This window comes from Otolemur garnettii, unplaced genomic scaffold (assembly GCF_000181295.1).
Source record: "Otolemur garnettii isolate 467f Iridium unplaced genomic scaffold, OtoGar3 scaffold00285, whole genome shotgun sequence".
Classification (NCBI taxonomy): domain Eukaryota; kingdom Metazoa; phylum Chordata; class Mammalia; order Primates; family Galagidae; genus Otolemur; species Otolemur garnettii.
The window spans coordinates 555,579-567,651 of NW_003852680.1; the positions used below are offsets into that span (position 1 = coordinate 555,579).

General features: G+C 46.7%; 1 protein-coding gene across 4 annotated transcripts; it reads right to left on the reverse strand.

Annotated features, from left to right (window-relative positions):
- Window positions 1-6,956: 6,956 nt before the first annotated feature.
- On the reverse strand, window positions 6,957-9,783 carry MRPL55 (mitochondrial ribosomal protein L55). 4 transcript variants are annotated; one of them, XM_012813631.2, is made up of 4 exons: window positions 9,626-9,783; window positions 8,613-8,697; window positions 8,087-8,288; window positions 6,957-7,199 (listed from the first exon to the last, which is right to left on the reverse strand). In XM_012813631.2, the coding sequence occupies exons 2-4, from the start codon at window positions 8,636-8,638 to the stop codon at window positions 7,041-7,043; spliced, it is 387 nt and encodes a 128-aa protein (XP_012669085.1). In that variant the 5' UTR covers window positions 8,639-8,697; window positions 9,626-9,783; the 3' UTR covers window positions 6,957-7,040. The 4 variants fall into 4 exon arrangements, with proteins under 4 accessions (XP_012669085.1, XP_023364639.1, XP_023364638.1 ...); XM_023508871.1 differs by lacking the exon at window positions 9,626-9,783 and adding an exon at window positions 9,517-9,616; XM_023508870.1 differs by lacking the exon at window positions 9,626-9,783 and adding an exon at window positions 9,076-9,487.
- Between the last annotated feature and the right edge of the window lie 2,290 nt (window positions 9,784-12,073).

The following is a 12,073-nucleotide window of genomic DNA, read 5'->3' on the forward strand; positions in this document are numbered from 1 at the left end:
TGTCCCGCTTTACCAACGTTAAAATCTGGTCACCTTAATAAAGTTCCAAGCCCCATCCCAACTAAACGGAGCCACTCTTGGCCAAGAGGGCCACAGACAAACCTTAAACTCGAGTTTCAGCCCTGAAGGGAAGGGAGGAACGGACACGCCTCGCTATACCGCCCCCCTTTTAGAGTTTAAATGCAAATGACCAGTATCAATATTGAAACATAAATCATAAGACCTACAAAACAGACTCTGTGACAATAGTTTCTAAATTATTAAAAAGACTTAAGGCCGTGCAGGGTTAAAGCAGCTAAAGGCCATCGATTATTTTTTTTATTTTTTATTTATTTTTTAAGCGACAGAGTCTCACTTTGTCTCCCTGGTAGAGTGCTGTGGCGTCACAGCTCACAGCAACCTCCAGCTCTTGGGCTTAGGCTATTCTCCTGCCTCAGCCTCCCAAGTAGCTGGGACTACAGGCGCCCACCAAAACGCCTGGCTATTTTTTTGTGGCAGTTTGGCCGGGCGGGTTCAAACCCACCACCCTTGGTATAGGGGGCTGGCGCCCTACTCACTGAGCCACAGGTGACGCCCAAGGCCATCATTTTTTTTAACAGCTCTTTTGAGTCGCTGTGTTTTGGTTTGAGCTTAAAACATTCCTCCCTATTACATAATATTTTATTTCTTTGCAAAATATGTTTAACTTATTTCTTTATTTCAGAGTATCATACGGTTACATAAATTGCATTTGTAGATTTTAAGTCAATGTTGTGACTTTGTCCTTCACCCCGAATATATGCATTGCACCTGTTAGGTGTGAATTTACCCAGCCCCTCTTTCCCCCTCCCCCTCGCTTGATTTCCCTTGAGTTTTGCTTCCATATGTGCACATGAGCATTAATCTACTAGTTCCAATTTAGTATCAAGAACATGAGGTGTTTTTCTTTTTTTTTTGGAAAGTCTCACTCTGTCACTCTCCATAGAGCGATGGGGTCATAGCTCACAGCAACATCTCTTAGGCCTGAGCAATCCTGCTTCAGCCTTCATACTTCAGGCCTTCGTTCCTACCCCAGGCTAGATTTTTTTTCTTTTTTCTTTTTTGAGACACAGTCTCACTTTGTCACCCTTGATAGAATGCTGTGGCATCATAGCTCACTGCAACCTCCAACTCTTAGGCTCAAGTGATTCTTCTGCCTCAGCCTCCTGAGTAGCTGCTGGGACTACAGGCGCTAAAACATCAGCTATTTTCAGAGATGGGGTCTTGCTCTGGCTCATGCTGGACTGGAACCTGTGAGCTCAGAACAATCCATCCACTCAGCCTCCCAGAGTTAGGATTACAGGAATGAGCCACTGCACTGGCAACTAGTTTTTCTTTTTTTAGCAGACTCCTGAGCTCAAGCAATCCGTTTGCCCTGGCCTCCCAGAGTGCTAGGGTTACGGGGGTGAGCGCTGTTTTTCCATTCTTGTGACACCTCACTTAGAAGAATGGGCTCTAGTTCCAGCCAGGTGGTTATAAAAGATCACCATTTTTTTAATGGCTGAGTAGTAAAACTTTGTGTGTGCATGTATATGTGTGTAAGACAGTCTCCCTTTGAGACCCTTGGTAGAGTGCCATGGTGTCATAGCTCATAGCAACTTCAAACTCCTAGGCTCAAGTGATTCTCTTGCCTCAGCCTACCGAGTAGCTGGGACTTTAGGCTTCCACAACACTCAGCTATTTTTTTAGAAATGGGGGTCTCACTCTTACTCAGAATGGTCTTGAACTCCTGAGCTCAAGCAATTCACCCACCTTGAGTGAGGAACTTCACACATTGGAAGGCCACATTAATTTAGCTATGATCAAGTAAGGCCACATTCAAAAATCTTCAATTAGATATGCCTAAAAATGTACATTATTTTATAAAAATCTATGTACATAATAATTTTGAAAAATGAAAGGTATTTGTTAATTTTAAAGTTAAATAACCTTTTAATGACTTTGTTGTGTCTGTTTTTGTTGGAAAGCATTTGAATATTTGATTGCAGCATGGAGGTCCACAGTTTTAGTTGATTCTGTAGGTGGGTAACAATCATTTGTGACCATAAGGGTATAATGACTTAGGTGAGGTAGGAGAATGTAGATTTGCAGCAAGAAATCATTTTGTGGGCATGGTGCTGAAGGCGTGGGTATTCAACTGCATTTTTCTATGTTTCCATTGGATTTTTCTTAGCATCCAACAATGACTTTAACATGTCATCTGCTGAGAACTCAATCAATTCCATCTGTAGTTCTATAGATGCTTTGGTAACATCAACTAGGTGAGGCTGATATGCTAATTTGAATGCGGTGTCACAATTCTCAAAGTTGGTGAACCTTTTACCGTATTCTCAATTAGCAGGTCTATATAGCTGTGTATTCAAATGATTTGCATATATCATCCTGTTCATCAATGACCTTTGCTAACTGGGGAAAATACTCATTTGAAATTTCCTTTTGAAGAGGTGTTTTAAAAGCAATAATTTTCTTTCAAAATGCTTAGATTTTTCATATGCAGACTTAGTTAAAATTTTCAAGTCATTCTGATTTAACACATCACACAGAAATGCTGCATTCCTGTTATTATCTTTCAATAATTCACATTGCTTTTAGGGTTCCTAGCTTATTTAAGGCATAATAGTAGAAAGGGAGAAGAACAATTTAAAAACTCACAAATTAAAAGCCTTATGAAACTAAAAACACAATTCACATTCCTGATTCTGTTCTTCATCAAAACTATGTGTTCTGGCAGAGAGAAAATGTTAGTGAATACCTGACCCTGAGACAGCTTAATGAACTTCAGAATGGTACTATAAATCCACCTCATCATTCAACTTTAGCATGTTACCCAGCTGATGATGCTGTGCTGCATTTGCACCAAGATAGTTAACAATATTTATAACTTGTGACAAAGTGTCACTCAAAATAGTAGGTTTAGCCAGGGGCAGTGGCCCAAGCCTGTAATCCCTGCACTTTGGGAAGCCAAGGTGGGCAGATTGCTTGAGCTCACCAGTTCCAGACCAACGTGAGCTAGAGACCCCATCTCTAAAAATAGCTGGGCAATGTGGCGGGTACCTCTAGTCCTGGCTACTCAGGAGACTGAGGCAAGAGACTTGCTTGAGCCCAAGAGTTTGAGGTTCCTGTGAGCTATGACAACACAGCACTCTACCAAGGGTGACAAAATGAGACTCTGTCCAAAAAAAAAAGAGTAGCATTAGCAGGTATTTTGCTGATGCAGGATACAATGAAATGAGAGCATCTAGATCTGTTAACATGTTTCTTTTGATCTGTGTAATAAACCCTTTGTTTTTCTGTGGTGGAAGGTGCACCATCTGTCTGCACATACACTCACTAAATTTACCAAATTCAGTCCAACTTCGTGACATTTATCTGAAAAGTTGTTCACCGTATCTATTTCCCACCTGCTGTTTGCAAGAGTACCCAAAGTGAGTAACTCTTTGAAGCAAAGAAAAAAATCTTCCATTATGACCCAAATGAAGTATTAAACCTGAGTTGCTATTATCAGTTGATTCATCCACAATGATGAGTAATACATATTTTCCTTTTGAAGTATTGCATGATGAAGGCTATTTCATACTGCCTATCAGTTTTGGTTCTTCTTGAAAGAGGCAGTTGTATGTACTTTGAAACTTATCACAGTCTAAGTATCCTATAACTTCAACACCCTATTCTTCACAATTCTATAACACTGAACGGCTTCCCTTTTTTCTTGAATACATAACCTACTTTTTAAGTTGCTTCAGTGGCATTATCTCCAGGTTTTATTGCTGCTTGAAAGAATTCTTGGGTTTTGCTTTTCATCGTTTTATTTACATACTACAGCCTTTCACACCACTCCCTAGTCTAAAATATTGTGATCCTTTAGCCAGGTGTTGTGATAGGTGCCTGTAGTCCCAGCTACTCAGGAGGCTGAGGCAGGAGAATCACTTAAACCCAGGAGTTTGAGGTTGCTGTGAGCTAGGCTGAGGCAACACAATGAGACAGACTCTGTCTCAATAATAATGATAATAATAATATTGCAATTCCCAGTACTCGTTAAAAAATCTGTTTTCTTCCTTCAGTATTCTCTTGATCTTTGACATGACAAAAAAAAAATACCGTTGAGCTGTGCAACTATTCACAAATTCTACTTTAAATAGAAACAGAGTGCACCACTGTCTAAAGCTGGTAACAGGCAGTGTACCTCAGTGGGTGGGCGCTGGCCACATACACTGAGGCTGGCAGGTTTGAACCCGGTCCAGGCCAGCTAAACACAAAGACAACCACAACAAAAAAATAGCTGGACATTGTGGAGAATGCCTGTAGTCCCAGCTACTTGGGAGGCTGAGGCAAGAGAATTGCTTAAGCCTGAGTTTGAGGTTGTGTGAGCTGTGACGCCATGGCATTCCCAGGGTGACAGCTTGAGATTCTGTCTCAAAAAAAAAAAGCTGATAATAGACTGGTGTACTTGACCCCCCATAAACTGTTGCCAACAAGCCCCAAGAGGCAGTGGCACCAGGCAGGCAGGTGAGTTAGAAATAAATCAATAAATCATGAGCATGGCAGCCGTCAATTTATCCTTATGGGTTACTAATGTTCTAATTATGCCAGTCAATCTGGGAGGATTATTTCACTGAAACTTATTCTTTTGTATTTTTTTCTTGAAAAAAGAGTTTCATTAGGTCGCCCTTGGTATAGTACTATCGCATCACAGCCCACAGCAACCTCCAACTCTTGGGCTTAAGTGATTCTCTTGCCTCAGTCTTCCAAGTAGCTGGGACTACAGGTGCCCATCACAATGCCCAGCTCTTTTTTTTGTTGTTGTTCTTGCAGTTGTCATTGTTGTTTAGCAGGCCTGGGCTGGGTTCAAACCTGCCAGCCTCAGTGTGTGAGGCCGGTGCCATAACCACTGTGCTATGGGCGCCAAGCCAATTCCTTTGTATTTTAAATATGTCTATTTTAAAAATAAAATGAGGCAGTGCCCATAGCTTAGTGGTTAAGGGTGCCAGCCACATACACTGAGGCTGTGGGTTCGAACACAGCCCAGGCCAGCTAAAAACAACTGCAACAACAAGGCTTGGCACCTATAGCTCAAGCGGCTAAGGCACCAGCCACATACACCAGAGCTGGCGGATTCAAATCTAGCCCAGGCCTGCCAAATGACAACTACGAAAAAAAAAAAAAGCCAGACATTGTGGTGGGCGCCTGTAGTCCCAGCTACTTGGGAGGCTGAGGCAAGAGACTCGCTTGAGCCCAAGAGTTTGAGGTAGAGCACCAGCCCCATATACTGAGGGTGGCAGGTTCAAACTCAGCCCCGGTCAAACTGCAACAACAAAAATAGCCAGGCATCATGGTGGGCACCTGTAGTCCCAGCTATTCGGGAGACTGAAACAAGAGAATCGCCTAAGCCCAGGAGGTGTAGGTTGCTGTGAGCAGTGACATCCCAGCACTCTACTGAGGTTGATAAAGTTAGACTTGTGTGTGAAAAAAAAAAAAAAGTTTGAGGTTGTCGTGAGTTGTGATGCTACAGCACTCTACCCAGGGCAACAGCTTGAGACTCTGTCTCAAAAAAATAATAATAATCATAAAATGAAAATATAAAAGAACAAAAATGTATTAATAAAGATACAAGTATTTGCTCTATAAAATTTGATTTTAGTCAAAACACCACATGCAGCTTTAAAGCTGCTGGTTCCCCACCCCTGTACCCCTGGGCTAATTACCCTGGTGTTCAGTGATTCTTTGGAATCCTAACTGGCCCCATTCTGGGAAGGTCTGGAGCACTCTCTTGTGGGAACTCCTTCACTCATTTACTCAATGAATTGATACCCTGTGCTTTCCTACTGAAGGCACCAGGATGAGCCTTCATCCACATGTAGGAACATAAATCACATGTCCTAAGGGGGACAGCTGCATGGCGTGCATGGCATAGAGTCCTGTCCTGCAGCCCACAGGAGGTACACAGAGAATAACCAGGTGACTCCCAGGAAGGTTCTCAGGGGCACAGAGCAGTGTTTCTTGCGGGCCAGGTCAGGCACTGCTGAGTCACGGGGACAGATGCAGGGGTAGGGGCATCCTCATGAGGATCTGCTCAGTGGAGCTGAGGACAAGAGGGAAGACAGAGGGGCCAGAACAGGGTCTGTAAGATGGGGGCCTGCTTAGCTGCTCACAACCACAAGCCTTATTACTGGAGGGTGACCCTAGACAGTAAATCCAACTACTCCATTACCCTAGAAAGCTACCCACCAAAACAGAGTTGGATCTTCAGGAGACACAGCCCAAGAGCCAGGATCCTCAAAAGCAGCCACAGGGCCTGACATGCCCCAGGATACGAAAAAAGGCAGCCCCAAGGCACAGAGGTGTGGTAAGGAGGAGACCTGAAGTGCCCCAGGATGGGAAAAAAGAGCAGCCCAGCCTCCTGCAATATCCTAAGCCTGTGTTTGGTATATGAGTTTGGAAAGTACACTCCCATGTCTAGCGACATCAACCCCTGGGCAACTGCAACTGGGGTGTTTGGATATGCTCTGGCTGCATGTAACTACAGTGCTCTGCAGACTCTATTAAGGAGGCAGGGACAACCAGGGCTGGCTGTTCCCCTGGGAGCCCTTGGAGGGGCAGGACCTTGCCCTCCTTCACCAACCCAAGGCAGCCTGGGCACTGATGTGGCCTGCTATGGTCTGGATGGTTCTGAATGATTCATGTCTGCCTGGCTGAGGATGGTGTCTGGGTCCTAATCACCACCCAAGCACTGCTATGCAGTCAAGAGCTCAGTAACTGGGCTGCAGAGTATTAAGTGTCTCCTGCCAAGCTGTCTGTATGCACCACAGCCCTGAAGCGGTGTCCTAAACCTGCAGGTTTAACCTAAACCAATCCTGAAGCCTCTGTGCACCTGAGCTGGTGCTTTTCAGAGAGGAAAGCTGCATACCAAGAGGGAAGAAGACACAGAGACTTGAAGCAATGGCTTCCAGAAAGTGTCATTTAACAAAAGATACCATCCAGTCCTAGCAGATCCCTGAGGCAACTTCTTGCCAATCCAGCCACGGTCATTTCTTGGTCTTGGTCCAGAACTGCCGGTAGCGCTCCACATCAAAGTCATCACTGGGCTCCTCCTCGTACTCCTTTCTGGGCTGGAGGTGAGCCTCTCGTTTCCGTAATCTGGCCCGGCGTTCCTCAGGGGACAGGGTATCCAAATCTATAGGCATCTGCAGGAGAGGTCAAAAGCACCAGTGTGGCTTGGGACTTTGGACTTTGTCTCCCTTCAGAGCTTTCATTCTAAGAAAAAAAAATTTTTTTGTACTTTCTGTTTTTGTTTTTTTTTTTGAGACTGTCTCACTTTGTCACCGTTGGTAGATTGCTATGGTGTTATAACTCATAGCAACCTCAAACTCTTGGGCTCAAGTAATTCTCTTGCCTCAGACTCCCAAGAGCCAGGACTAGAGGCACCCACCACAATACCCAGCTATTTTTAGACACAAGGTCTTGCTCTGGATCAGGATGGTCTCAAATTCCAGAGCTCAAGTAATCCACCTACCTCAGCTTCCCAGAGTGTTAGGATTATAGGTGTCAGCCACTGCACTCAGCCTTTCTATATATATATGTATATATATATATATATGTGTGTGTGTGTGTATATATATATATTTTTGGAGACAGAGTCTCAAGCTGTTGCCCTGGGTAGAGTGCCATGGCATTGCAGCTCACAGCAAACTCCAACTCGTAGGCTTAAGTGATTCTCTTGCCTCAGCCTCCCAAGCAGCTGGGACTACAGGCGCCCGCCACAATGCCCAGCCATTTTTTGGTTGCAGTTGTCATTGCTGTTTGGCAGGCCCAGGCTAGATTTGAACCTGCCAGCTCTGGTGTATGCAGCTGGTGCCTTAGCCACTTGAGCTACAGGCGCTGAGCCAACTCGTTAATCTTATCTGACGTTGCTGCTTGGAGTGAGTTCTGAGCTTTCACCCCGCTCCCCCACAACAACCTGTTCTCCTCTCCCTGCAGCCACCTGTCCATCCCAAGCTGCCTGGCCACTATCCCAGCCGCCTGGCCTTGGGCCCTAGCCAGGCATCAGGGAATGCCTGGTGCAGAAGCTCACCGCCAGTATGCGCCGTGGTTCCCTGTAGCGGATATGGATGGTGGAGCCATCCTGCCTGACCAGCAACACTGGGTAGAGGCGTGCATAGGCCTGGCGGCGCACACGAGTAAGCGAGGCCCTGCTGCTGTCAGCCCACCAGGAAGATGTGTGCAGGTGACAGGGTGTGGGGCCAGCTGCCTTTACAGTGCTCTGCCTCAGCAGGCTGCAAACAAACACACACACACGTATGGTCAGTGGATAGTGCTGGGGCAGATGTGGGTCACTGCCAGGCCTCAGGAAACATTTAACAGAGTTAGTGATCCATGTCAGGGGCAGGATTTGCCTGGGGGTTTCTGAGGCATAGTCAGAGCAGCACTAGCTCCAGCACCTTAAATAGACTTCTAGGCATGAACAAGGGTACAGTCTTCCAGCACTGAGGACAGAGGCCAACAGCAAGCTTAGAATAGCCCTCTCCTGATGACAAGAGGAGGGTTCCCTGGGGTAGCCTTTGACAGTAAACCTGAGAGGCCTCTAAGTCCATGCTTACCTAAGCAGGCAGCCCACAGTTGTCATTCCTCCTCAGAGCCCCAGTGGCACGTGGAAGTGGTCAGTAACGGGTGCTGGTGTGCAACCTGCTGGGCAAGGAAAGAAGAGATCTTTTATAAAGAAATTTCTTCCACCTAATTGGTCCTCATTAAATCCCAACCCAGAACGAAGCTACAGACCCCAGTCCACCTCCAACATGCATGAAATCACTGGGTAACTTGCTACCCTCTTCCAGTAACCCTCTGGCTTTCTCAGATTAGAATCACCTGGAGAGATTTTTCTAAAAGCAGAGATTCTGAGTCAGTCTGTGGCAGGGCACAGGCTGTCCCTTCTAGTGGGTTACCAAGCCAGGGAAACAGTTCTAAATAGACTGCAGCTCTAAATGGTAGAGCTTGGCTCACACATTGCTTTCTAAGATCGTTGCTAGTTTTCATAAAAACCCAGTGAGGTGAGGATTATCACACCTGTTTACAGAAGGAGAAAACGGCCCAGGACTGCGTGGTTATGTTCCCCGATTCCCAGGGGAGCCTGTGCTGAGGTAGCCGACATGAAAGCCAAGCGTTTCCTACACACAGACTCCAGGAAATAAGACTGCACGGTGACCGAGGGCAAGGAGTCCTTGGTAGAGTGCAAGGGTTCCCTAACTAAGGAGGGGACCAGAAAGGAAGAATCCTGTTGTCTCTAAAATGGAAATCCTGCTCAGAGGCCTTGGTTCACCACCTCCCTCCCTCTCGACCTCACCAGGACAGAAACCCAGGGACTGCCCAGGGTGGGTCTTGTGGGAAAGCCTCTGCCTCTCTCATCTCCTTCCAGGAATCCGAGACACGTGCACCCCTCTGCTCTCTTCTTGGCCTCTCTCCCGCTAGACCCCACGAGAACAAGTGCAGCCCCACCCCCTTCCCCACCTCCAACCCCCTCGACCCCAGAGGGACAGGGTCCTGGTTCAGATGGACCCCCAGCTCCTTCCTAGCCTCCCGCCCGGGAGACTGCTGCTCGCCCGCACGAGGAGTCAACCTGCGGCCGCCACCGTCGCTACGGAGAAGCCTTGAGGACTGGCAGTGCAGGACCCTAATGGCACGTGGGAAACTGAGGCCTGTAACAAGGCCACGCAGAGGGTCACAACAGAAATCCGAACCAGCGATACTTTAGTCCCACAGCCCATACGTAAGCTGCCCGCGCAACGTCGCGCAGCGGTGACGTGTTACCTGGGCGGAGCCAGGCCGCAGTGAGCTGGGAGGCGCGGCAGCGGCGGCGGGTTTTTTGGTGGGGCCAGGAGGGCGGGACAAGCCTAATGGGCGGGGCCGATGCGGCACAGTGTAGTAATTGGACAGCGGCGAGGCGGGTGAGGCTGGGGCCTTAGTCCCTGCTGGGAGGCGCAGAATGGGGCGGGAGGGGATCCAGGGACTCCGGGAGCTGGGGGAAGACCGGGAGTGGGGCTAAGGGTGTCCGAGGAAAGCCCTAGCGGGAGTCAATAACAAATCATGTCACCACAACCTAACCAAAATGGTACAGGGTAAGGCCGCTTCCATACTTGGCATCCCCGAAATCCCTGTGAGCCTCCCTAGTACCTTGGAAATAAAATTGATCCTAGGAATTCCCCCTGGGGTCTCAGTGGTTCAGATAGGATACTTGGGTTAGGACAGGCCTTTTTCCCAGAGCACTAAGGCCAGCTGTGCAAGGAGCTTCTGAAACTAGTGCTGCTTTGTCTTGGGCAAATTGCAGATAGCTTGGCACTTCCCCTTGGGTTCTCTCCCTCCACTGCCTGAGGTTCTGTTCCCCTTCCCTTGCTTCCTCCTCTTTTGCTTTTATCAATCTTTCTGTTAATCTTTCTGTCAATAAACTCTGTCCTGTCACTGGAAAAAAAAGGTTGCAGATAGTAAGAGGAAATCTGGATACAGACAAAACAGGGGCGGGAAAAGGAGTATGGAGAGGAGTCTCCAGTTTACTCCTGTAAGATTAGAACTGTTTCTAAAGAATTTCTATTTTCTTTTACATTCAGAAACAGTTCATTCGATGCTCTCGAATGAACACTTGCCTAGTACTAGCATCTCCACCTATGAACTGATTTGAGCCTCTAGAGCTAATGGACTCTTTCTACACACCTTTCCTAGAAACAGACTTCTCCCCCATACACTAAGAAAGCGGTCAATTTTGCAGTGGACAACGGTTGGATGTCCTCTAATTCCAATCAGTCCTAACACTACCTACCTGAATACCAGTTGCAAGTGGTTTACTTGCCTTTTTTTTTTTTTTCTTTTGCAGAGTCTCACTTTGTTGCCCAGGCTAGCATACTGTGGCATCGTCAGGGCTCACAGCAACCTCAAACTCCTGGGGTCAAGCAATCCTCTTCCCTCAGCCTCCCAAGTAGCTGGGACTACAGGTGCCCACCACAACACCTGGCTAACTTTTCCATTTTTAGTAGAGATGGAGTCTTACTCTTGTGCAGGCTGTTTCCAAACTCCTAAGCTCAAGTGATCCTCTACCTCGGCATCCCAGAGTGCTAGGAGTTCAAGCATGAGCCACCACTCCTGGTGATTTTACATATGCTCTCGACCTGATTGGCTACAAATCAGGGATCCCACCACCTCTCCTTGGGTTTAATTAATTTGCTACAGCAACTCACAAAATTCAGAGAAGCACTTTTGCTTTATTATAAATAAATAGTGCTATAAATAAACACTTTTGGTTTATTATAAAAGATATCACAAAGGATACAGATGAAGACATGTAGAGGGCAGGGTGCAGGGAAAGGCGCAGAGCTTCCATGCCCTCTCCAGTGGGTCACCCACCAGGAACACATGTTGAACTGTCTGGAAGCTCTCCAAAATCCTGTCTTTTTGGATTTTTGTGGAGGCTTCATTACATAAGCATGATTGATTAAATCAACTCAATATTCAGCCCCTCTTCCTCCTGGGAGGTTGTGGGTAGGATGGGAAGTCCCAACCCTCTAATCCTGCCTTGGTCTTTCCAGTGACCAGCTGCATCCAGAAGCTACCAAGGGGGTCTCAGACACCATATAACTCATTATCATACCAAAAAAATGACCCTTTTGAGATTCTAAGGATCTGAAGAGTGGTATGCTAGGGAATGGTGCAGGGACCAGGAGAAAATTTCCCATTCTGCCCTCCAAAGGTTCACCACAAAGCAATTCACAAACAACAAATTAATAGGAGAAATGGGCCAGATGCATGGCTCAAGCTTGTCAACATAGCACTCTGGGACACCAGGGTGGGATGATCTCTGAGGTCAGGAGTTCAAGACCAGCCTGATTGAGAGACCCCATTTCTACAAAAAAATAAAAAACTTAGCCAGATGTGTGATGACATACATCTATAATCCCAGCTACCTGCGAGGCTGAGGCAGGAGGATTGCCTGAGTCCAGGAATTTGAAGTTGCTGTGAGCTCTGAAGATACCACTGTACTCTAGTCAAGGCAACAGAGCAAGACTCTGTCTCCAAAAAA

Excerpts from the sequence above, each read along its gene's own strand:
- MRPL55 (XM_012813631.2), bottom strand. The coding sequence starts at position 8,638 with ATGACAACTGTGGGCTGCCTGCTTAG. Across the intron at positions 8,289-8,612 it reads ACTGTGGGCTGCCTGCTTAG|CCTGCTGAGGCAGAGCACTG; the intron begins GTAAGCATGGAC and ends GTTTGTTTGCAG. Across the intron at positions 7,200-8,086 it reads AACCACGGCGCATACTGGCG|ATGCCTATAGATTTGGATAC; the intron begins GTGAGCTTCTGC and ends CCTCTCCTGCAG.